Source organism: Ascidia mentula, chromosome 3 (assembly GCF_947561715.1).
Source record: "Ascidia mentula chromosome 3, kaAscMent1.1, whole genome shotgun sequence".
In the NCBI taxonomy this organism is placed as follows: Eukaryota; Metazoa; Chordata; class Ascidiacea; order Phlebobranchia; family Ascidiidae; genus Ascidia; species Ascidia mentula.
In genome coordinates, this window is record NC_138568.1 from 8071828 (window position 1) to 8096740 (window position 24913).

At 37.3% G+C, this 24913-nt stretch overlaps 3 protein-coding genes across 3 annotated transcripts; 1 reads left to right on the plus strand and 2 right to left on the minus strand.

The window, feature by feature from the left end:
• Window positions 1-1306: 1306 nt before the first annotated feature.
• Window positions 1307-24728, plus strand: LOC145894422 (cadherin-23-like). Its single transcript, XM_082983010.1, has 35 exons — window positions 1307-1341; window positions 1410-1556; window positions 1801-2001; window positions 2058-2182; window positions 2381-2507; window positions 2572-2724; window positions 2795-2950; window positions 3013-3074; window positions 3138-3305; window positions 3371-3443; window positions 3517-3625; window positions 3682-3839; window positions 3921-4010; window positions 4126-4242; window positions 18881-19079; window positions 19246-19388; window positions 19458-19572; window positions 19640-19743; window positions 19878-19974; window positions 20101-20282; window positions 20443-20475; window positions 20534-20716; window positions 20779-20886; window positions 21019-21139; window positions 21500-21606; window positions 21674-21818; window positions 21893-22038; window positions 22219-22322; window positions 22562-22675; window positions 22904-22987; window positions 23040-23108; window positions 23224-23397; window positions 23844-23960; window positions 24023-24152; window positions 24340-24728. Exons 3-35 carry the CDS (start codon window positions 1858-1860, stop codon window positions 24517-24519), a joined length of 4137 nt encoding a protein of 1378 aa, XP_082839136.1. The 5' UTR covers window positions 1307-1341; window positions 1410-1556; window positions 1801-1857; the 3' UTR covers window positions 24520-24728.
• LOC145894555 (uncharacterized) lies at window positions 4505-13414 on the minus strand. Its single transcript, XM_082983177.1, has 10 exons — window positions 13307-13414; window positions 11591-13152; window positions 11229-11351; window positions 7516-9963; window positions 6956-7119; window positions 6695-6782; window positions 6304-6557; window positions 6144-6213; window positions 5669-5775; window positions 4505-4952 (listed from the first exon to the last, which is right to left on the minus strand). The coding sequence occupies exons 1-10, from the start codon at window positions 13412-13414 to the stop codon at window positions 4672-4674; spliced, it is 5205 nt and encodes a 1734-aa protein (XP_082839303.1). The 3' UTR covers window positions 4505-4671.
• LOC145894560 (uncharacterized) lies at window positions 14830-18406 on the minus strand. Its single transcript, XM_082983183.1, has 16 exons — window positions 18359-18406; window positions 18083-18221; window positions 17931-18016; window positions 17829-17865; window positions 17531-17653; window positions 17337-17458; window positions 17182-17271; window positions 16978-17083; window positions 16865-16917; window positions 16729-16791; window positions 16402-16652; window positions 16237-16346; window positions 15780-15926; window positions 15531-15713; window positions 15126-15331; window positions 14830-14958 (listed from the first exon to the last, which is right to left on the minus strand). The coding sequence occupies exons 1-16, from the start codon at window positions 18404-18406 to the stop codon at window positions 14830-14832; spliced, it is 1893 nt and encodes a 630-aa protein (XP_082839309.1).
• Window positions 24729-24913: the final 185 nt, after the last annotated feature.

The window sequence follows — 24913 nt, forward strand, 5'->3', positions numbered from 1 at the left end:
AATTTAAATTCTGTAGTAAGTTAAATTATTTTTTGTTTTTATATTTATTCAAGGCAAATATTTGCCATGTGACGGTGGCTAGAGTGTACTTAAAAGTTACCAGGCAAAAGTTGGAAGGACAAGCAATGTTCAATTCTGGCATGAAATATTTTTTGTACAGGGTGACAGTTTCTTAAATAATCTTTCAGGCCTGTTTCCAATAAAGCAAGTGAAAGCAGTTTGGACTGATTGTGTTATGAACAGCTGACATGGAACGAAGATATGTGATACTTCTTGCAATTATACTGAAGTCTGTATTTGCGCAAGGTAATTTTATATAAAGCATTTGCATTTTAATAGTCATGGAACAAATAATCTTAGCTCGAAAAGGAATGTTTGCTGTTACATCTACACAAATTTTGTATTTTTGACAGGAATCACATGGACTGCATGGTTGGAAGATGCAAAGTTTTGTGAAAATGAAGAGGTTGGTTTTACTTTAGGAACTTTAGAGGCTACATCAAGTTCTGGTGGAAGTGTTATTTATGAAATTATAACAACTCAATTCCAAGAATTTGCACAATTGCAGTCAACTGGAAAGTTGGTTTACCAAGGTGGATTTGATCGAGAAGTATGGAACTAAAATTTATCATTTTGGTTTGTCAATTAATTAAACGTTTTTCTCCAAGGCACAATCTTCAATGACTGTGCAGTTCAGGGCTACCTCAGCAACAAACCCTGCAGATACAGAAGTGGTATTGAATGACATCCTAATTTTTTTGCAACAGTGTAGCAAACTTACTTGATTTTTTTTTTGTAATAATTGATGTACAATATATTTATGGTCAGGAAAACTAGTATTATAGCAGCAAAACATTTGTTTTGTGCATATTCTTTTTGAAATTTATTGGGATCTTGTTCGATTTAGAAAACAACAGTTATTACAATCAAAGATTCTAATGATAACAAACCCATTTTCACGGAGTCAACATATGTGGGAAGTACACTGGAGGTAAGATGTGCTGCTTAAATATGTTTGTTTGTATTTTGTGAAAGTATTTACTCCTCTTGAACATGAAATTTACTTTCTGATTTCTTGGTAATTTTTCATTTGCAGCATCCATGGGGAAGTAAAGATATCTTAAATGTCCATGCTGATGACCAGGACAATAGCTATGCAGCAACTTTTACTTACTCAATGGTTTGTCTATGCTAGTTTATGTGTTTTGTTTTAACCCAGGTTTTTCCATCTAGGATGGACAAAGTATTGCAACAGTGGGGTCCAATGGAGCAATAAGTGTTAATCCCAATGCCATAGATTATGAGATGGACCGGTACTTTACATTTGTTGTTTATGCAAATGTATGTGTTATTAACCAGTTACCCAACCCTTGGTTTTGTGATAATCTAATGGTTAGGTATTTTGGTAGAATACACAGAAAGGTTTTTGTGATGCTGGAGCAGTTGTTCAAGTATCAAGTGCATCTGTTGTTTTAAATGTTGTGGATGGACCGGATCAACCTCCATTTTTTGAAGGAGCCCCATATTTTGCTGAAGTTTTGGAAAGTTCACCAGTGGTATGTATAATAAATATGCTTATCTTTCAACACTTTTATGTTTTAGCATTTTTATTTGCCTGTATTTGTGTTATTCTATTAATTGTGTTCTTTAAATCAACGTTTGACATTATGGTTGCACTTTATTTCACAAAACATGTAATTGAAATAAATATGCAAATTTTAATAAACACATTACGATTGCTGGTTAAGAATTAAAAACTTTTGGTTGGATACATGTGTTTTCCAAATACAATATTATTAGGGTACATCAGTATTTAAAGTATCTGCTCGAGATTTGGATTATGGATTACAATGGAAGATGGAATACTTTTTAACTAATACAGATACCCAAAATATGTTTGACATTAACAAAAATACTGGAGAAATTACTTCGAAACAAGTTATTGACAGAGAGTCTGACACAGTTATTAATAATGGTGGAATTTATACAATGGACATTATGGTATGTTGCTTTTCTTCAAAATTTATAATCAAATCCTAACAGAGAAATTTTAACAGGCAAAAGAAGTAGTTCCTACTAACTACACTCCATCAAATGATGTAATTGCTTATCCATTCAATACAACTACCTCTGTCACAATAACAATCCTAGATGTAAATGACAATCTCCCAACATTTTATCAGTAAGTCTCCCATACCAGCAAACACAAATAGGACACTGATTTTTATTGTATTTAAACTCTTTGTATTGTACATTTTCATAGAAAAGTCTAAATCAATAAAAATGTGTTAATATTAATTTAAGATCTCATTTTAATATACAATTATGTACAGCTTTAATTTTTACAAAACCCCAAAATAATGTTTTGTTCTAAACCTAGACTTGCAGACCCGACAAATACAGGAAACAAAAAAAATCAGACCTATTTTAATGCAACTATTGATGAAGGCACAGCCAACTTTATAGCAGTGCCAAACCTTTACATATATGTCCAAGATAAAGATTCTGTAAGTACTGTTTAATGTGCCAGGCAAACAGACTCACGCTAACTATCGTAAATTGTCATTGAAGGTTCAAAATGCTCAATTTAACTTGTCTGTAGTAATGGGATTTGATGCCTTTGAAGTTTTTCCTACCATTGTAAGCAATGAAGCATTAGTCCAACTTCGAGTCAAAGATTCTAAACTACTTGACTATGAAACAAGTGCCGTGCACAACATAGAGGTAAAGTTAGCAAAAACAGTGTAAAAGTATTGAGATCACATCAACAATATTGCAAAAAAAAATTGTACAGATTGTTGCTGTAGAAAGTGGACAGACAGAACAACATGCATATGTGACAATTCACTTGAATGATGTTAATGACCAAACCCCAGAATTTTCTTCAGCAGTTTTACAAGCTTTTGTACCAGAAGGTTCTGTTGTTGGTTCTGAAGTCTTTGTTGCAAATGTAACTAATTATATTGTGTTGTTTGTTCATTTGTGCATGATAATTACATTTTTATTCATTAGGCTTCTGATTCGGACAGTAATGATTTTGGAAAAGTGTACTACACTCTGTCTGATAATGACATGTAAGTGCAGCAATAATGTGGATGGTATAGCTCAATGGCAATGTAATCTTGAAATTTTTACAGGTTTGAAATCAAAGATAATTCAACAGGAAATGTAACAGTGAAAGCAACACCAGACCGCGAAAGAAGAAATGTATATTATGTTACACTCACTGCAACTGATGGAGGTGGAAGATCATCAACGGCTTCTCTAGAAATAAACATTTTAGATGTGAATGACAACTCACCAATGTAAAGTGATTTTGTTTACTTTAAAGTAAACATGTTGCGTAAATTGTATATTTGGTCTCATTTAGTTTTCAACGTACATCATACTCAGCTCTTCTCCAGGAAAACGCTGAAGACTTTATATTGTCAGCATCTTTGTCAGTATGTAATTTATCCCATGCTGTTGAGGTGGCCCGCCCAAAACTCAACTTGTTATACATACTTTTGTACATAGGCAAGTGATGCAGATGCACCTAACACCCCCAACAGCAATGTAACATATCAAATCATTGATGGAGAATTCTCAGATCACTTTAGAATTGAACTTGGTTCCAATGGACAAGGTGGTATTTTATTAACAGGTTGGGTTAAGTAGGCAATCAGAGATTTTATTTGGTAGGAGTTATTATGGTAACAACACCAGTTGACTTGGAGGCATTTTCGAAAGATAGAATAAACTGCAACAGTGGTGGTGGTTTTATAAACTTAACTGTTATGGCTATTGACAATGGAAGTCCTCAAAACAATGCAACAACTATGGTTGAGATATCAGTTGAGGTAACTGTTTTGAAAAAGAAATGTTTGAATAAGATTTTTGCGGAGTATGCTTGTAGCATTAGACAATGCTGCTATTTTCAGGACGATAATGACTTTTCACCAGAATTTGAGAACAAAACTTACTATGCCTCTATCCCAGAAAAGTCACAATACAACACAGAAGTACTGCAGGTTAGTCCCCATTATTTATAAACAATTATTTGAATTTTTTATAACACTTGTGCTGATTCTTAACTTATAAAAGTTACTTATGGAAGTTTAGATATTTTATATCATACTGTTGTAGATTATGGCAACAGACAATGACACTTGCTCTCCAAACAACTTACTGGACTTTCAGATCAATCAAACTACATCAAATGCTTTTCTGATTGAGCAGCACGACAACTTAGCAATACTCAGGGTAAGCAACATTTTACTTTTTTGCCCCGAGCTTGTCTGTTGCTGTGTAAGATGTGGAATAATTGTGTTCACTGATGGAAAGATTTTATTGTCAATATAGCCAGTGTAGGAAACATAAACGCTGCGATTGCATAGTGTTAATAAATATAATCAAAAAGCTGATAACTTATCAAAGACCCCAAATCACTACATTAACTGTGATTAGAAGCACAAAAGAAAAAAAGTACGTCACAAAATTGCAAAGCAGTACAACATGTAGTGAATGTTTTTACAGGATAACGAGCATTTATGTGATATTTCAAAACAGTTTATATGTTGGAATAATAGGATTTTCAAAATAAGGATTAAACATAGAAAAGTATAGTGAAACATTGCATCAAATATTTGACATTTCCAAATGTATGTAATTGTAAAGAAGAAACAAGCATCACTAAATTGGATGAAAGACTTTTATATTGTTGCTTCCACTCTCTGTAAGGTAAATCGCAGCGCAGGTGTCTACCTTTAAGTCAAAAGGATTGCGCAAATCTTCGTTCACGTCTTCAATCACGTGGCATTGAAATAATCCTGAAGTTGCGTCAAAAGCTGAAACACGATTATTTCCCCAATCCGCAACTAGTAGTGATCCGCTAGGAGCTGAGCCTAGGGTGATTTGTCCCCCGGCTACATGGGCAACTCCACAGGGGCTGATGAATTCACCGTTTTGGTGACCTGTCGAATCAAAGCGTTTGTTAATAATAATATGTTACTAAACCCGCAATTCCAGGTAACTTTTTTTGTAGAAAGTATTTAGTTAAAAATTTTCAACTTTCTACAAAAAAAGTTACCTGAAATTGCGGGTTTAGTAAACATATTATTGTGTGTATGAGCGTAATGTGTGTATGATCCAGTCTGTAATACTAGCATAAAAATTGTTGTTTTTTTATGTACAGCCAAATGAAAGCCAGTTTAATTTGGTTGGTAGTGCCTGCAGTTGAAAACATGTCGTCTATTGAGCAATTGATGATTGGTTCAATCATTTGTTATGTGCGTTGGAATTTGGCCAGGCTTATTGCGTTATTTGAAAGCTTGAGCTAAATTCGTTTTGCCAATTATTAACTGTGTCGGACGAAACACGATGCACGCAACTGTAAAAGCTACAGAAAGTACCAACCCTGTGCTATTGATTCAGCCCCATTGTTCAAACAAACGCAAATGTTATTAAGTTTACTTTGACGCTGAGCGCTTTACTGGCGTTTGGGTCGCATTCTATCAGCTGACAAACGTCAATTTAGGGAAAAATCTTCAGTCGGGTATATGTTTTTATTACTCAAACGATTAAAACGCCATATTAAAACTATTGGTGTTTTGTTGTGTTCTTTAATTGGGAAAACTGTTAAAGCTTAAAGTGAGTCAAGCCACTTATATTGTGGAGGACCGCAAATTACCTCTTCTTCCTATTGTCATCGTTGGTTCGATTGCATTCCGAAAATCGTAGCCCATCACAGCGTGGCCCTCCGAGTCGCTAATGTAGATTTCTGTGTCGCTGCCATGCCTATACACAAAACCACAACATTGTTGTTCTGATTTTCCAAGTGCTCTTGAGTCGGTTTCGAGATTTTCAATGGCGATTTTAAATCCAGCAATTTTACATTTACTTCGTTAATAAGTCAAATGGAACAAGCCCGATTTATACCAGTGAAATATCAATAGTCTTTTTTTCTAAAACCAACAAAGCTTTACATGATCTTAACGTGTGATTTCGTACCGAACTTATTAAATAATGCGCTGCATATGTTTAGCTCTGCCAGATTACCACTGGTTAGTATTATTTCGAACATATACAATGAGCTTCCGGGTTCTTGTAGTGCGGTAAAACATACAATTAGTGCAAGTGTATCATCATTAATTAAGAGTTCTTACTTGAACGTGAGAAACTCTGGCCAGCCTACGTTTGTGTCCTTGTTGGCGGCGATAGTCTTTTCGGGCTTTCCTGTTGTAAAAGGCACCACGGTTAGGCGTTTACAGACGGTCGAATAAACAAAGGCGCGGCGCCATTTTTCCTTTATCTCAAGCGGCAAACCTGTGCGAATGTCAAACAGCAGAACTTTCCACTTGCGCAACTGTCGAATGTCTGACGTCACGAAGGTTTGGTTGCTCGGGTGCATTATGACGCAGCGGGGATTTCTCAAAGTTGAACGTCCAATCTTCCGCAAAGTGGCGCCCTTCACCGTGTCGACAACGCATATTTCGCCACGCGAGCTGCTCGCGCACAGCACGTGACGGGATGTGTAGGATGCCAAACCTCGGGGGTTGCCGGGGACGTTTATCGTAGACCTGCCGGGCAGCAAAATATGTTGCAAGTAATGAATATAATATTTAGGGTTTTGGAAACATTCTTAGATTTTGTCGACATTTTTTGGGGGAAAAACAAATTAAGGTAGACTTTTTTGACTGTGATGATTTCTACTCACTTATGTACTCCTTTGTAAGAGTAGATATCCATGCAATCGCCATGGCAGTCGCTGACATAGATATCTCCACTTTGGTCAATGGATTTGCCTGAAAAATAATTTGTTGTTTTCTTCAACTTTTCTGCAACGGCAGCGCTTTTGCTACAACTCTTTTCTTAGTATTTGCAGAGTAAATGTGGCAATAGAAACGTGTGATGTTGTAACCAACAAACATCAAAATTCTCCACTTAAATTTACGAAACAAATTTAGCTGCTCAGTACCTGGTGTCCGGTTAACAGATATGTACGGTGTTGATATGGCACATTGGCCATGCTGTATCTCAAGCACTTTCATGTACTCGGCGAATTCATTCCGTTCGACACTGGTCGGCGAGCGTTTTAACACGTCGTAGTCGGGGTACGTAAACTGCAATACTCCTGGAGGACTGCAATAAGTTGACCACGTTAGAGCGATGTTTTAAAATATCGGTGCATCGATTAGAGGATGATTGAAAGAACTGTATTTGTTTTGTAATGTTATTGGTTTGGACGTTGGCGTCAATTTGTTTTTTAGGGTTGTAGTAAATGATGGGCTTGCAAGGTTTTTTTAAGCTGATACAAATATTGTAAGTAATGCAGTTAACATTTTGTTGCATGTTTTTTGAGAAACTCTGTTGTCTTGCAACATGCATCATTGCACATAATACATTTGTACTAGCTTAGAAAAAAACTTGCAAGACAATCATTGACTACAACTCTAAAAAAATCCAATTCTAATTGCACATGTCCATAACTACCATTGCATTTACCCGGCCCTCCAATGTAGTACAAATAGCTCTTACTGTTTGGGAGTCGCCCCGCTGTGTCCAGGGATGAGCGAAACGTCGACATAATCGTCTTCCTCTTCCTCCTCTTCACTCTCGTCGATATCCGCATAGTCGGGATCGTTCGAAAAAGTGTTCGGCAAACTGCCTATTTCCGCTTTCTGGCACATGAAGCTTGGTGACAGCGAATTTTTAGGCGAACCTGATGAGATCAACCGCAGGCTGGGAGACACAAAGCGTCGCGGTGACGCGTTGATGGTTTGTCTGACAGGATTCTGGTTTTGGACCATTGTGCGATTGTTAAAGTTGCTTGACTCGCTACCATCCGCAGGATCATCGTATATTGCGTTGTCGTCTTGGGTGAAACTAGTACCGGATGTAGAACATGAGCTGATTTCTTCTTGTGGATCGTCGTATATCACATCATCGATGTTACAACTTTTGGCATTTTCTGTCGCAAGATCATTTGTTGGGACATCATAAATCTCAATATTTTTTGTGGGAGAGTCGGCAGAATCAGGAGCCGGTGTCTCGTGCGGGGGTTCGTCGTAAATTTCTTGAATATCTTCCAGTGCTTCCTCCGCCACAGCCGGAGGCTGGTCATAAATTTCGTCGTGCACTGTTATCTCTGCTAATTCGAGGACTTTTGGAGGCTCATCATACAATTCCATTCCGCTTGCTGTAGGATTTTTCAGTTTTGTGGGCTGCCCAGTTCCAAACTCTGAAGGGTTTTCTATGTTCAGGTTGTCACGAAGAAAAACGTCATCAGGCGTTTCATCATAAATCGCCTCGGAATCGTTAACGTTTTCCGCAAGGGATTGATGTCGTTTTAAGGTTCCTTGTGACTCGACACTGGTCACTGAGCCTCTAAAAAGGTCTTCATTGTCTGGAACGTCATAGATGACATCGCATTCTTTCGGAAGATTTTCGGAGGCGCTTCCTTTGCCCTCTTTTAACCGTGCACCAAATACTGCGCGTTTACCTAGCTCCAAGGTATTCCTTCTTTCTCCAGCAGCAGTTGTGTGCATCGGGCTTGGAATAGGTGTATCCACATGCACCTCTTGGGTCTTTTTCACCGCCGGCGAGTTGGGGATGTCATATATGACGATATCGGACGTGATCCGAGATCCCTTAATTTCTAAGTTACGAACGCGACTCAGGCCGTCGTTGTCGTTTGAGTCGGAAACAGATTGAGGATATCCCGGTGTCTTCCTCAAGGCTACACCCAACTCAGCGAGAAAGTTTGCAGAAGGCGCCGCCGTTACGCAAGTGTCCTTAGCATTTGGTATTATGTTGTCCGAGATCTCACCATGGTCTGTGGTAGAAAGGGGATTAAGTTCATCAGCTAAAGGTTTAGCGGGCGATTGCTGGTTGGAAGGACCGGCTGACAATGGTTCGTCAGAGAGAGAAAAGTCATCAGAGCTGAATGTCGTCCCAGGATCGGGTACCTCCAGAAACTGTCCACTGCCAAAATCAGACTTGTTGGTTTTGGATTTTTTGCTTTTTTTAAACTTCCGCTTTTTTTCTTTTTTGCTTCCCTCCGTTCGTTTTGACGTCGAAGATGTGGAATCGCCCTTTTTCTGCTTCTTTTCCGACGGGTTTATGCCAGATTTGGAGGATTTGGGTGAAAATCTCAGCTTGTTTAAAAGTCCAGCAAGACGTTTTGGAGTCCTCTCTTCAGAACCTTTCTTCTCCTCTGAGTTTACATCAGCAACCACTTTGACATCGAATTCGATGCCAGTTTCGCGATCACTCGTGCTCGTTGGAGTTTCTTGGTCATTTTTGTCTAAATCCAAATCCATGGAAGTTTTCTTGTCTTCAGATATATCGCTGGTCGCGATTAAAACGTCGTTTTTCTGCATGACGACGTACTCGTCTTCAGGGGTCGAAACAGTCGGTCTGTCAAAGATCTTTTTCATCAACTCGCGACTTTTGAACCATTGTTTGGTGCTCTTTATGCTTGAAACCTTTGCGTCGTTTGTTGTTTCTTGCATTGGAGCATAACCATACTGTTCCTCGGCGTCTGTGAAAGCTGTGCTGCTTCTAGAGACATTCTGATTCCCCGCTTGAGAATCACTGCAAACCTGGTCGTAGAAATCGTCACTTTCACGAACGGTAAGAATTGAAACTTTGTCAAATTCTGTATCCGAAGTGTTGGCGTTTGCGTTTTCTTCGACTGTCATTTCCTGTACGTTGCTGTAAAGACGCGGCCTCTCGTCTATCACATTTCCCACGTTCTGGGTTTCAGTCCCTGTGCCATGCTCGTCGCTCCCACTGTCGGAGAATTCACTGTCCATGTCGCACGTGTCGCACAGCTCAGCCTCTTTTTGGATCTCGGCGAAAACCTCATCGATAAACTGGTACTCCTGCATTCCGTCCGACTGCACCGCAGGCAAGGGTGAATTTAGTTCGAAAGCGTTGTCCCATGACAGTGCCCTGATCGTGCTTTCTTCGATTTCCTCGTACCTAAACAGAATAATAAATATAATAAGAGAGCGCCTATCTATATGATGTGCGCAAATAATCTGGCCTAAATCTCGAATAATCTGTCTAACGCCGTTGCCGCAACTCGTGAAATATTTCATTGTTCGCCAGCCTTTTGGGCAATAGAAGTAAGCGGCAGTATGCGTCTGTTATTACAAAACTCGCCTGCCAAGCAATGACATGCAGCACCACAGCCCTTAAATGCTTTACCACCTTTGTTTGACCGGTTGCTGCTGTTGCTTTAACGCGTCCTCAAAACACTCGTAGTTACGTCACCAACATATGTTCGCTATTCTATGATTCCCTGTACTATCAATATTTGTCCAACCTTCCAAACCCATAAATTTGGAATCACTTCATCGCGATATTAGCAAAATTCGCAGCAATGTGGACGTTGTTTACAGATTGATGCTACGCGACTGGCCATCTCTTGTTGCCAAGTTTTAAAGCTGAAAGTTTATACAACCAAGGGGGCCCACAAAAGCCTTACTTACGGCTTTGGTCCATCTGGGACAGAGAGTTTATTCACGCAGCAAGCCGGCCTTTGTAGGCAACCCCGCCTGTCCATTTACAAAAGATCCTTCTATACAACACGACTGTTTGTCAACATGCCGACATCAAACGACAGGATTCGAGTGGCGCTACTAAATTCCTAAAACCTCATATTGGACTCTCTCGACGGTGCCCGACCGCACCGTTAATCATTAAAACTCCAGGCAAAAAACTATATTAAACAAATTCCAAGTCCTCGAGGCCATACGGATAGACTCTGGACGCGAATACCTTTCCCCTTCTGCCCAGTGAAAGCTCTCAAAGTGTCTCCAGACTATTGATCATATTGTAGCTTTGTACACAAAAGCGAGGACCGCCGAGGTCCAAGGGCAAGACAAATTTCGTTGGGCGGGTAAATGCGTCAAAGGCGTTTTGGGATGTGTGTTTGCCGTATTGCCGGTCCAAGTTTGCTTTGAGAATTGAGCCAATACTTGCCATTGCTTGCTTAAGGGTTGTTTGTGTATCATGGCAACACAAACACTTCAGTCTGAATAATGTGATAAAAAACAATGCAGGTTGCGTAAAATCGTTTCATAGCCGTTTTAAACTGATTTGAGTATATTTTTTCTGTGCATGTACATTTTGGAAATGTTGCACTTTCAAACCCAAAACAACATCGACTGAAACAATCATTGGTTAGCCTACGCAGTATGTGCACGCTAAACATAGTTCGCATAAATTATAAAAAAACTTACAAATGGTTGTCGGATTCCACTGTTGTTGACTTTGCTCGGCGATCCTTCATTCCACCAAAGTCTGTGATTTTGTCCCAGTCATCCCTCATCAATGATTGTCGAAATCCTACTGTCTTTGAAATTCTAGTTGTACGAAAATAAACTTGTTACGCGAAATAAGCAATTTTTTGCTGGGCCGTCTTTTTTAACGTTGCACTGGATTTGTTGGGCGGTCTGGTCACAATAAAATTTTTTTTATAAACGGCAATTCGAACCAATGTATCATATTTGTGGTAAATTTGATGGCATATGTACTGGAATTTTTTTGACCTGATAGCGAAGTAGATATCAAAACACTTATAATACGCCAACTCGGCACTTGCCTGCTGCGGGGTTTGGAATTCGTCTTCTTTTCCTGTTGCAGAACCGGATTGAAGATATCTTCGGGATCTTTGTTGCCAGACAGTCGCATGGTCAGGGTCCTACTTGTCTTTCGCGTTTTCGATCTTTCCGGCGTCCCGCCGCTGTCGTTTCGACTCTTTCGCGCTCGCCGTGTGTTCAAATTCAAAACGGCACCGTCGTCAACATGCCAGCTTTTATCTTCGTTCGACGTGAAGTTGTCGCTGAAATTTGGAATCCGGGGTTTACTCGCTGAACCGGCAACTTTCATCGACATGGCACGTTTCACTTTTGACAGCTTGTTTTTGTAAGTGGACGACTTGCGCCTGCTGTGAAACTCGTTGCCGATGACGTCACTGGAGGGTCGAACTGGGGATGTCACGGGAGTAGGAGGTCTACTGGAAGTCCGATTCTTCCTTGTTCGCCGTATGGTCGATATTCGCCTTTTCACTTCTCGCAACGTTTTTTTCGGCGATTTCGGCTGAATGATATTTTCTTGCGAATGTTCTCCACAAACAACAAACGCTCCTTGGACTTGTAGTTCCAATGGGTTGTCGTCCTTCTTCTTCATCTCTTCGGCCTCTAGTTGATTGATAATATCCGCAATTTTTGCTTCTTCCTCTTGCTGCCGTTTTTCCTCTTGTCGCTTAAGCCTTTCTTCGTCTCTTTGTTTTCGCTTTTCCTCGATCTCCTCTTCCGAACAGGTTTGATTCTGCATTCTTCCTGCATCACTGAGCAAAACATCCAACAGATCTTCGTGAATTTTCTTCGAATCTCTCTTGCTGCCAAAAGTCATTGCAGAGGTACTCGCTTTTCTGGATTTAGGCGACTTCTTCTCCAGAGTTTCTTGCTTTATATTTTCGGTGGTATCGCATTTTTTTGAAACGACCTTGGCTTCCGGCGCTATTTCAGGTGCCACGTCTGTAAGAACCTTTCTCGGGGCTGCCTTTGGTGCGTTTTCCTGGCGGTTGATTTTTAGCCTTGGTGCAGGCTGTGGGCTGTATCGCACACTCTGTTGGCGTGTTTCGTTATCAGTTACCAACAACTTTACATTTCCCTTAGTTCCATTGGAGTCAAGTTCGTTCTGGGAAATATCTTCAAAGTTAGGTTCCCTTTCAGTAGTCGAATTTTCAATAGTCGTATTTTTATTTTCTTCTGGTACTATTTCTTCCAATTGGAGTAGGCTTCTGCCTCTGGTCTTGCGCAGAAAAGAGTCCATGGTTATTTCTTCGATGCTACCTCGGCTCTTTCTTGGACTTCGCATGCTGTTGACGTATTTGCGGATGTTCTGCAGCACACTTGAATTATTTCCACTTTGAGAATCGCTTGAAGATGTTTCCGGGACTTCGTCCATTGTGGAATTACGACTCTTGATTTCGGTGTTTTTACCTTCGTGGTGGATATCTTCCTTTCCGAGATTACCAAGAAAAAACGGTAAGTCCATCGGTTGCTTTTTACCTTTCGGCGATTTGTGCGGATTCATGAAGGGCAGTGTTTCGCTTTTGTTTTTTGCCACGGCAACATGTCGTGTGTCGTGTTGGTTTTTCTACAAGAAAGAGTAGTTTGAAAGTAAAAAGCACGTGTGAAAAACGCGGTATAAACAGGGGCGAAAAACAAACATAAAAAAAGTCTGGCTAGAGTTTATACGGGAGTGTTGCAGTCGTTAACTTATTTTCTGCACCTTGAGTACATGTACTAACCTTATCTGACAAAGCAGTGCGTTCTCCTTGCTGGAGTATGCCTTCAAACCTTTTCCGCATGTTTTCCATTTTATTATCGTTGGATTGTAATCCAACGTCATTCTGCATTTCTACTACAGCTTTATTATAAACCTTGCGTTCAGTCTATAAGGCACATACACAAATTAAACCTCCTTTGAAACAATTCCTCCACATTTACTTGTCCGCACATAAAATGTTGACGCAAACGAAACGTATTAGACAAAAAGCTTGTTGCCTACAACACGGCGGTCTTTTGATTCGCCGAGAATGGGGTTTACGTATCTCTTTCCGGGTTTAATGTTAGACGCGACATTTAGTGTTGTTGTTTTTATGCGTCTGCGCTCAAAATGGTTCTACGGTCTGAGCTACGTTTACCACGTAACGAGCAAAACATCTCTGACGCGAAAAGCGAGTTCGTTCGTCGCAGGAAATTGTGATCGCTTGACAAAACGCTGTTTTGTTTTGACAAAACATTTCAGGCAATGTAAAACCAACCAGCTATAGAAACTGCAGTACCTCCATGATTGCTTATCTTATACGTGTGCTGCCACAAGCAATGCGCTAATGGTCGGTTCATCGCCCAACGAAATTACCCGTAACGCTATACTGTAATTGCAAACTGCTTCCCTTGCTCTCGTTTGAAATAGTACTGTTGTTTGGGTATTTGCACTGGCCTTCAAAATTTGTTATTGGCTGCACACTAACAAGGCGTTTAAATGGACAACAAGGCCGCGCGTCCCACTAACCCAAAAGTCTCAGGTTGCCAAGGTGATTCATTTACTTTCCAAGGCACTACTGTACGTATTTCGCGTGTGTGTCGCTCTTTCCACAGTGTGTAGAACTGACGCGTGACGGGGTTTTAGTTTAGTTGGGGTTTGACCCTCACATCCCGTAATACCAACCACCACCTTTCTTTGCTCCCCGATAAGGCTGAAGGACACAGCATTCATTGCTTGACTCTTACCTGTTACTGATCGGAAACAGAGTTTACGTCAGCGCTGACGTGATGACAAAACGACGCTGATGACAGTAAATTTCTCTCTACCGAATCAATTACGTTGTAGATTGTTGGTATATGTTCATATTTGGCACAGGTGTGTCGGTATGTTCGGTAGATTATACAAATTGCGGTACGTTTTTTTGTTAAACTAATGCTCCTATACCTGTCTCTTGTAAAATGTGTATCAATCCCATCGAATAGACAATGGAATAAGTTCAAAAGCCGCGGAAAATGTCATTTGAAACCCAGGGTAAATTATCAGTATCTTTTCTCACAAAACACGCAATACAACTAGTTAAGTTCCTTTGGTAATGTTTATATTACAAATCATTGCCCTAACTCGTAGAAGAGTTGATGGACAAGTTTATCGTATAACTTGAAAGTGCTTTGCATAGTTTATTGTTGAAGCCAAACTGCATAACATGAAGTAAAATCACACTATTAGGTAAATATATTGCAGGTTAATTTGTGCTAAGACGTGCAACAATATGAAAAAGCATTTTTATGCATTGCTGGGCGCTCCCAATTCATATTCTTCTTCAGCCCGCAATACATCACTGTCTTGCCTGTTAAAGACTTTAATGTAGTTGCTGGAGGACTCGCTGGCAAATATGGTTCCTTTTTCATTTACCTGCAAAAGTTCACATTGAAAAAATAAGCATGGCAAATAACCAATATAAAGGGGTTTCTATTGCAAGCACACACCATTGCTTCAGTGAAACAACAGTGTACTGAACGCTTTGATTTTTACTTCAAAGTTAACTAAACATACGTTTCACATATCAAGGCATAACGTACTGCTAAATCATATGGGCTTTGGATGGGAGTAGGGGAACCAAATCGCTCAGTCAGTATATATTGCTGCAAATCTCCAGTGTCAGGATCAAATGCTGGTACTCTGTCGCTGTACCAGTCTGACAAAATGATTGACCCATTGGGGTACAAGACATTTTCTGGAAGAAAAGCTATGCCACATGGATTGGAAATGCATCCTTGTCTTGTTCCTAAAATACAGTTAATGTCATAAATGACTTACAGTGCATATGTCTTATGAGCTATGCAATACACAAAAGACATCACAACAGCGCTATTTTGTCGTAAATGCCTAACAGGAAGTATTTGTGCAACAAACACAATTTAAAAACAAATGCCTAATAGCCACCAAAAATTATACCAAATAGCTTTTAACAAGTACAAAATTACCTTGTTCCCCAAACTCAATGACAGGATTGTCAGGTCGTCGTAAATCAAAACCATACACCTGATGCTTCCATGAGTCAGACACATACAAATAATTTTTGTCATTTCTGCCATATGTGATAAACTCTGTCCAACCAAATTTCGAAAACATGGCAGAATTGGGACAAATAGTATGGGCCAGTTTTCCTGAATGTGAAATTTCACTTGTAAAATGGTAAAAACAATATTTAATTATATATTCTGAAAACTAACCACTTTTAATATCAAACACTTTTATGCTGCATTCTTGAAGGTTTTGGACATCTGTTACTGCAATTGCACCAACTTGTAAAGGGTTTATAGCAATTCCTCTGGGCATCTTGAGATTTTTACTTCGAACTGTTTGATATTGAACCATTTCTAAAATAAGATCAAGTTGTAAATTGTGTGAAAAAAAAACAATTATATGATGCAAACTGCCTTATTTATAAAATTTGATTTGTTTAGTAGCAAAAACTACATTATTTATAATTCTTGCTCATAAACTGTATGAGAATCTGTCCCTTGGTTAGACATTGTCTTTTATTCTGCAACAGCATATTACTGCAATTGGCCTTTTGAAGCAACAAATCTCAAATTTATGTTAGTAAATGTATTTGGAAAAAATGGGTGTCGCTTATCTTACGATAATCATTTTCTTATTCAAATAGAATTATTTATTATTCCTTACTTGTTAGATCAAGCATTGCAATGCTGTGATCATTTGGATATGCACAGGCGATTGTGTTGCTATCATAAATTTCTATACCAAGGGGTGATGAGAGACAAGTGGTTGTTTGTCTAAAACTCATTATGTTAAACACATTTTAAAATATTGCCATGTAGTCCTTTTTACATGTAGGTTCCATCAGCAGTGTAGATTCTTATACATTTGGCCACTCTATCCGATGTAAATATTTTTCCACCATCAGCTTGATTTTGCACAGTTATGTAGGGAACTGAAGTTTTGTCTCGTTTCTCTCGAATTTCAATTCGCTTTTCATATCCCCCATATGCCCAAGTGTACACATCATCATCTTCATAGTATGCTGTATGCTTTCTTGCACTTATAAACTCACCTGTGGACGGCTTTTCAAATTTGTGTGCCTGTACAAAGTAGACATATTAAACAAGGTTAGTACAGTAACTAAATGAAAAGCCTCAACATCGAATGCTTAACTGCTTTGATATGCTCCTTATTCCATGTCATGAATGACTGAAAAATTTGTCTTGGAGACTTTGGTGTCTGCAGTAACACATGACTATTGTTAGTGTTTTAATATTTTTTGTGTTTCAAATTTTTGCTTCGATATCTGTACCTTAGCTGGACTGCCTTGGTCATCATGTTGTTCTTCTTTTTCTGGTTTTACGTCTGTGATAGAGTTTTGTTTGTACTTTGTGGAGAAACAAGCAAGAAAAAGTATTTACATACTTAAAATCTTTTTTGGAGAAAAAGTTTGTTTCATTCGTAAAAGTGCACTTGGTTTTTTAACCAGTGGAGTATGTTGTTGTGATCGAGCTGTTTCTTCCCTAAAACTCTATAAGAAAGAACATAACAGTAATATGGTGACAACTAGATCCTATGTAAATTTGTCTTCATTATGAATGCTTGGAAATGTAGAATTTGCAGTAGTACATTTTCTAGGGCAGTGATAGCCACCATTTCTTCTCCTTGCATTTCCTTTCCAGATTTTCTCTCTTGTTGCAAGGCATCCATGGCAATTATCTATATAACAAGTTTGTAGTTTATGAGCATGCTGTTAACTGTTCCTTTTTATTAATCACAATTACCTGGCCTTCCTCATCATCAATTTCACCCTCTTCAGTAGTGACATGAATGGTAACAACAGATTTTTTTCCACTGTCGTCATATCTTAATATCTTGTAGTGTCGTTTCTTAGATTGTGAACGTTCTGATTGGTAGAAAAATATAGTTTTTCAACAAATAAATACTGCTGTCATTCTGCAATGAAAATTATTATTACCCTTATCTTCTGGCAATTTCTCCTCATCAATGGTTGCATATGTCTGAAATTCATCATCAGTTTTTTCATTGCCATTGTTTGATATATTTTCAGTTGTAGTTGCCACATCCAGTTTTTCAATATCTTGGGATAAACAAGTCTTCTTCTGTGATGAATTGTAGATGAGGTACAGTCACACATTTATGTTTTTTTAACAATAAAACAGTTTCAAACCTCGCTTTCATTTTCATGTCCTGTACAAAAAAATGTGTACAATAAACACGAACAGTTTTAACTTAAATGTTTTTTGGAAACTTACCATCACTTAATTCTTCATCAGAATTTTCTTTTTCTACCTGAACAATAACACAAAAAAACACAGTAGTGGAAATACATCAGAGACTGTGGGATATTTACTAACCAGGTTCTGCTTTATAATTTTGCTAACTTTGGTTGGTTGTGTTATATCCTTTTGAAGAACTGCATACACCGATCTTTCAGCTTCAGCTATGTTTGGTCAAATACTTTTTGGTCACAGCTCGTGAATTAATTTATTTGCAAGAGTATGAATACCTGTTTGGCTTTTGGAACTATCTTGTCTTGCACATAGTGATTCAAATGGTTTTATTTTTGTCAAGTGGTTTGTGACAATCTCTGTCATATGTCCTTCAAATGTGTCATTCTGGACATCTGGATTCTTTTTGCTACTTTCCTAAAAAATAGTCTGTGTCGGAGGAGATATTTTTTGTGAGGCCTAGTAAATCATAAAACTTCTGCTACAAAACAACAGCTTGTGCATAGAATGCTAAAATATAAGTGATTGTAATAACACTCTTTACATTTTGTCACCTGACTATCTACTTGCGTTGGTTGTAATGAACCACCTGTGCGATACATATTGTAGTTTGTTGCAACTTCTGTGAAAATAAAAATCATTACAAAACTTGCAAAAAAACACATGGACAAACTGATATGTTTATATTAACTTAAAGGCTACCTTTTTCAAATTTTTTGCTATTTTGCTGTCTTGATTTGGTTATTATATTACCTCAAAATTTGGCCACACACTGCTACATAAGGCAGAACAACTGAATTTGGGGTTTTTAAACAGCAACACAATTTACAGGAAGTTGTCATATTACAACATTTTACATTTCCTTTACACAATACAATATGCAGACAACCTCATGCTGAAGCAGAAAATGTTAAAAAAAAACAAACATGGAAGTGTTTTTACATTTGTTTAACTTTATTACCTGTACATCTTTAATGCAACCCAATAAAGTGTAGAGAGTTCAACAAAATATATTTTTGCTGATACATTTGCATTTTTGGTGAATAGCAAGGATTATCTGTAACATTTTTGTTCAGGTAAAAGACACCAACCTTGACCTTGAAGTAACACCAGAATATGCAGTAGAGGTTCTGGTTATAGATCGAGGAATAAATAGGAAGACTGGAACAGCAACTGTGCATGTGACACTGACTGATGTGAATGACAAGCCACCGGTGTTTAATGAAAGCTCATTGTCAACATTTTCTGTGTCAGAAGACACTCCAGTTGGAACCAGTAAGACCCATTGCTTTAGCTGCTAATACCATTTTACTCATTACGTGCCTGAAAACATTTTAAACCCATTAGATACGCATTCAGTTGCGAAATATCATGCAGAGTGCAAATGATACCAGTTTTTGTCAAATTATAACAGTTTGAACTATTTACATTATATATTTAGATTTGATACAACAAGTCCAAGCAACTGACACTGACACTAATTCGGATCTGGTTTATACCATATATGATGTATCATGTACATTTGGAAGCACCCAAACATCTGTTGATGAAAACTGCACAGATAGATTTTCTTTAAATGAGACTGTGAGTTTGTGTGTGCAAAGCAGTTACCACCTGCGAAGATATACTTTTATAAATACTTTTCTATTGCAGAATGGAATTTTAAAAGTAAACAACTCTCTTGATCGAGAACATATTGACACTTTTATTTTGCAACTGCAGGTTGCTGATAATAATGCAACAGATGTTGACACCCAAACTGTTAACGGTAGGATTTCAGACCTTAGTTTTATGAACATGTAATTTTGTGATTATTTTTTATTTTTGTCACAAAGGTGATTTGGTAATCACTATTGATGATGTCAATGACAATGACCCAAAGTTTGAAAGCAGTAATCTAAGAGTAAATGAAGCAACATCTAATGCATATGTTGGCCAGGTACAAGTTCCAATCTTTCTTGTCCTAAAATTAAAGTATCTGAAACATTCATATAAACAATTCACACAAATATATCTTAATCAAAGTTATAGCTTTGATGGTGGTGTGATAAGGACTATGATTTATATTTTCAGGTTCATGCAACTGATTTAGATTTTGGGGAGAATGCAAATATTACTTATGCAGTGGCAAAGGGGTCAGAGGCCTATGTTGAAATAGGAAGTTTAACAGGCAAAAATACATTATTTTACTATTTCAATTTTATTTTACAAGTAGTTACACATAAACATTAAGTTAAGTGCACACATCACTTGACATATTAATTTACTTGTTTCAACAATAATTTCTTATTTTCAGGCCAGATTTATACAGTTTCCACTGACATAGACAGGGAAAAAATCTTTGAAACAACCGGAAAAAATGTGTTTAATGTTACAATAATTGCACAAGACAATGGTTTAACAGATCAAAGAAGCACAACAAAAACATTTGACATTGAGATTGTGGACATTAATGACAACACACCTGTGTTTGATGAAGTATGGTTTTAAATGAAAAAGCGGCATGATTTAGTTTGTGTTCAGTTTCTCACTATTTAACAAAATTGCTACGTGTTTGGGAAAAAGTAACACCATAATAGCATGTAACATACCATCCAATTAACTTTTACTTCTCTTACTAATTTTTATTTATTTACAGAGTGTACAAAATGCAACTATTTCAATTAATGAGGTAACTACTTGTTAAAAATGGTCTTATATGCAACTATTTAACAAAAATTGCTGCACAGAACGAACCAATCAACACATTTGTGTACCAAATTTCTGCCAGTGATATAGATGTTGGGGACAATGCGAAGTTAAAGTACTCACTGGTTGACAGTGATGGCAGAAATAACTTTAACATTGATATTGACTATGGAAATCTTACATCTCGCACAGAGTTTGACAGGGAGTATCTGGATACCCATAGTGTAAGCAACTCACTGTCCTAACTGCTAAAATGAAATACCAACAAGGCAATTGTTTGTGTTAGATCACAGTCAGAGTTGAAGATAGTGCAACTTCATCACGTTCAGCAGAAACAATACTCACTATAATTATAGGTGATGTTGACGACAATGAACCAGATTTTACATCTCTAGTAAGAGTCTTTTTTATGTTGTTGCTATTCTACTTTGTAACATTGGCCTTTAATTGACTTATTATTTTAAAATGCCATTTCCTTTTAATTACTTGACACTTTTGAAAGTTATTTATAACCTAAAAAAAACAGACTACAAGAGAAGTTTTGGCATTTGTAAATGAAGGAGTTACACCACAAGATTTCTTTACTGCACCAACAGCACATGACCAGGACCTTCCAGAAAACTCTCTTAACTCTTACTACATTGTTGGTATGTAAAGGTTGTTTCACTTCTGACAGATGCACTAGTTAGGCTGATGTTAATTGTTTGTCTTCTACTTTCCAGGTTTTAATTAACTGTGATGTATTACAAAAATTAATATATTAGTTTCTCAAGTTTACTGATGAAATGCAATCGAAGTAGTAATATGTACTACTTGATAAGCCTAAATAGAAAAATAATCCATACCTCCTTTTAGTGGCCATTAAAATGTCGAGTAGTTTACAGATGTGCATGAATTGTATTTAATTTGCAAAACATTATGAGAACATTGTTATAATCAGCAAAACAAACAAACAAATTACATTCATTTATTTATTGGTATTTAAAAAAAGGTTGTTGCACTTTTAGGTGGGAGTGGCAATGCCACTTTCATTGTTGACAAAAGCTCTGGTACCCTTTCAGCAGCTGTTGACCTTGATCGTGAGACTTGGGCTGAATATGATCTTGTGTTATGGGTATGTTAAAGATGCTCTGGTTCTATTGTCATTATATTTTTATGTCTAACAAGATAACCACAATCAGGTTTCCAGTGACTCGAATGCTGCTCCATCTAAGACACTAACTTGGAACGAAGCCCAAACCAATGCCAGCATGCTACATGTCCTAATTACTGTAACTGATGTAAATGACAATCCACCAGCATTTTCATCAGCCAATTATGAGGCTGGTAAGGCTTGAACTTAGTTCATTGAACTTGATTGAAATATGATTCATGGTTGTTAAGTGACCACTGTTTCATAGATATGCCTTTTGGAACGCAACCAGCTGAAACTGCTGTAGTCTTTCAATTATCAGCTACTGATGCAGATATAGGTGTCAATGCAGAATTGGTGTATTCATTAACGAACATTGTATGGGTAACTGAATCCAATGAAACAGTTTTTCAGGTATAAATATGTGCAAATTCTTCCCCTTTTACAGCTTAACAAAACTCTATGAGGCCATTTTCCTTATTTAAGAATTATTTGATCATAAATAAGATATCACTAAGAATAGAACATATAATTTACAATGATGTATTGAATTGAAAAGGTTACAAATTCTCAAATATTATATACTTTAAACAGGACAGGTTTGCTGTTCAGCCATCAACTGGGAACATATACCTGGCAACTGCCACTGATGCTGACCCTAATGGATATTATAGAGTAGATGCAAGTGTATCAGATGGGTAAGTGCAATGACTTATACCATACATTTTTAACAAAGGTTTTATGACAGCAGTGAAATTAATTCAAAAGAAATAACTAATGCAATACTTGTTACTTGCCTTGCAAATGCATATGAAATAATTTATGAATGTACAACTAGACAAAATAAATGTGCAACCATGAAATAAAGCAACTGTGAAATAGAATACTACATAAAAAATAGACTAATAATGAGGTAACCAAAGACATTTTTATTTAGGTTGTTTTCTGATTCAACCACAGTAACAATCAGAATTGTCAACATTGATCCACTGGTTTTATACTCAACCCTCACAAAGTCAGAGTTTGAAAGTCAAGAAGAAGAATTCCTACGGTTTAAATAAAAAATTGTTGTCTTGAGTAACTGTTGGGGTTCAAATATTTTAACACCTGGTTTGCTCAGCAGCATGCAATAGTGACCTAAGCCAATAAATAAATACTGCTGAGGTTATTAAAATACCAGAATACAACCACTGTATTAAGTGTACTACTAGCTTGTATATGTATAATCATATATGATTCACTAAACATAAGTTAAAAACAATTATTATATTGTATGCAGGCAACTAAAAGCTATGCTGAATGCAGAAGTATTTGTTGATAACATTCTTCCTCATGAAAAGACCAATGAAGAGGATGGGGCTCAGTGAGTAAAGTTTCATAAATAAAAATATTGTTTCACCAATCTTTTTTTATAGGATTGATGTGTACATACATGCCCGGCAAAGCAACTCCACTGAACTCATTCCAAACAATGAAATTATAACGTAAACATTTTGAATCTTTTTGTGTTTTAAAGTAGGAGTTTTTTTATATCATAATTGTGTTTACAAACATTTTTTAATTCACAGATAACATTAAGCCATTACATTAATTTTTTAGTGCGATCAATGAAGATGCAGCATTCCGAGCAGAATTTGGAATTAGTGGTTTCAAAACTGTGGTTGAAAAAACCACAGATATTTCAAGTTTAAAAGCAGGATTGGTAATTGCATGTGCAATTTTCATCTTGGTGGTGGCTATTTTTGGCATAGCAACCTATTGCATCACAAGAAAGTAAGCTATTTAAATTGTGGGTTGTTTCCTTTAACTAACAAGATGAAAATATTTCTTCATATATTTGCACGTATAGATTAACAAATCCGATAAGAACATGTATGCCATAGTGATCAGGGCCAATATATATAGACCAAAGATTGATATTTAATTTGCCATTCAATTATATGAAACTATATGCGAGTTCTACTGTCTTATTACTGCATATTGCGTTGTAAACATTAATGTTTGTAAGTTATAATGTTAGTATAATGACTATGGTCATTAATAGTGTAATATTTGCCTTGGGAATGCTGGGCTTGAAATAAAACATAAGCCTATACATACTCTTGTTAATAAACGAATCAACCAGTTAATTAAAATTATTAAAATTCCAAGAACCTGTTGGCACCAACCGGCTGAACCTACCACTGCCCTACATTCTTTGCTTTTTCACCTTTTTACAGGTATAATCGAAGGATTAAAGTTTCTAAGACAACTGAAAGAGCTGCAGCTGAAATAATAGACATGCAAACAAGAGGACAGACCAATGTACTGCCAGGTGCTAACCAGTTTGCTGAAAGGTAAATTGAAAAAAATAATGTTTTGTCCTTTTCAATGACCTAATGACAAAAATGTTTGACAGTGGCAATCCACTGTATGATGATCAACATGAAATACAAATACCATCATGGCCCATCAATTCTGAGAGCAATGACGATGACTCGATTGATGACAATGCTGTTGATAACCAAGACAGTGCCATTGAGAGTGAGGTAGGGGTCGAATTTATAAAAGAATTTCAACAGTTTTGTTTCATACTGTACTAATCATAGTGCTTAAATTCTGAGAACCAAAATTCTGAGAGCTACAATGCTAGATAACACTGATATATGTTGTTTGCAATCAGCCTTTGTTTTTCTGTGCATACTAACCACTATACTGAAATATTTAAAACTAAAGGACAAGCCACGGGAGGAGGAACAGGATGACAATTTGCATGATGAAAATTTTGAAATTGATTTTAACCCCCAAAAGGACAACGAAAGGCTAACGGCAGCACTGAACGCAGCCCATCGTGGTGAAGACAACCTGCAATTTTTGTTTGATGAGTTGGAAGACAAAGAGCAAAACTTTGTGTAAATCTAACAGTTTTGTCTATTTATGCCAGAGAAGTTGTTGTACCAAACCATCATACATCTGCTCCCAACTTGTGGACCACTAAAATACTTTATTGTTATTTTTTCGCAGCTTCATTTATTTGTTCTCGTTACTATTTACAGTTCACTGTTTCTTTATGTAATTGTGCCATGATTTACCTCGCAAGCAATGCTCGTTAATAATTTTATGCTCCTTCCGTGATGCTCGTTACATATGTTAGCAATTAGTGTTTTCATTGTTGTCGTACTGCTGATTCATATTGTTCTCTTTTTTACCTGATAATTTTGTGCTTAATTAATTTTAAAGCAATGGCGGAATAAAACAGAAACTACTGCGCTTTTAGATTTCAGAAAAAAACTATCCTGGGAAATCGGAG

Bases quoted from the DNA above. Each gene is read 5' to 3' on its own strand.
- LOC145894555 (XM_082983177.1), bottom strand. From the start codon at position 13,414: ATGCAGAATGACGTTGGATTACAATCCAACGATAATAAAATGGAAAAC. The intron at 9,964-11,228 runs GTAAGTTTTTTT...TATTCTGTTTAG, and splicing joins GTGGAATCCGACAACCATTT to GTACGAGGAAATCGAAGAAA. The intron at 6,783-6,955 runs GTACTGAGCAGC...ATTATTTTTCAG, and splicing joins ATCTGTTAACCGGACACCAG to GCAAATCCATTGACCAAAGT.
- LOC145894422 (XM_082983010.1), top strand. From the start codon at position 1,858: ATGGAATACTTTTTAACTAATACAGATACCCAAAATATGTTTGACATT. The intron at 2,725-2,794 runs GTAAAGTTAGCA...AAAATTGTACAG, and splicing joins GTGCCGTGCACAACATAGAG to ATTGTTGCTGTAGAAAGTGG. The intron at 19,573-19,639 runs GTAGGATTTCAG...TTTGTCACAAAG, and splicing joins TGACACCCAAACTGTTAACG to GTGATTTGGTAATCACTATT.
- LOC145894560 (XM_082983183.1), bottom strand. From the start codon at position 18,406: ATGTATCGCACAGGTGGTTCATTACAACCAACGCAAGTAGATAGTCAG. The intron at 18,017-18,082 runs GTATTCATACTC...GACCAAACATAG, and splicing joins TAGTTCCAAAAGCCAAACAG to CTGAAGCTGAAAGATCGGTG. The intron at 17,084-17,181 runs GTACTACTGCAA...TCTTTCTTATAG, and splicing joins CTATCACTGCCCTAGAAAAT to AGTTTTAGGGAAGAAACAGC.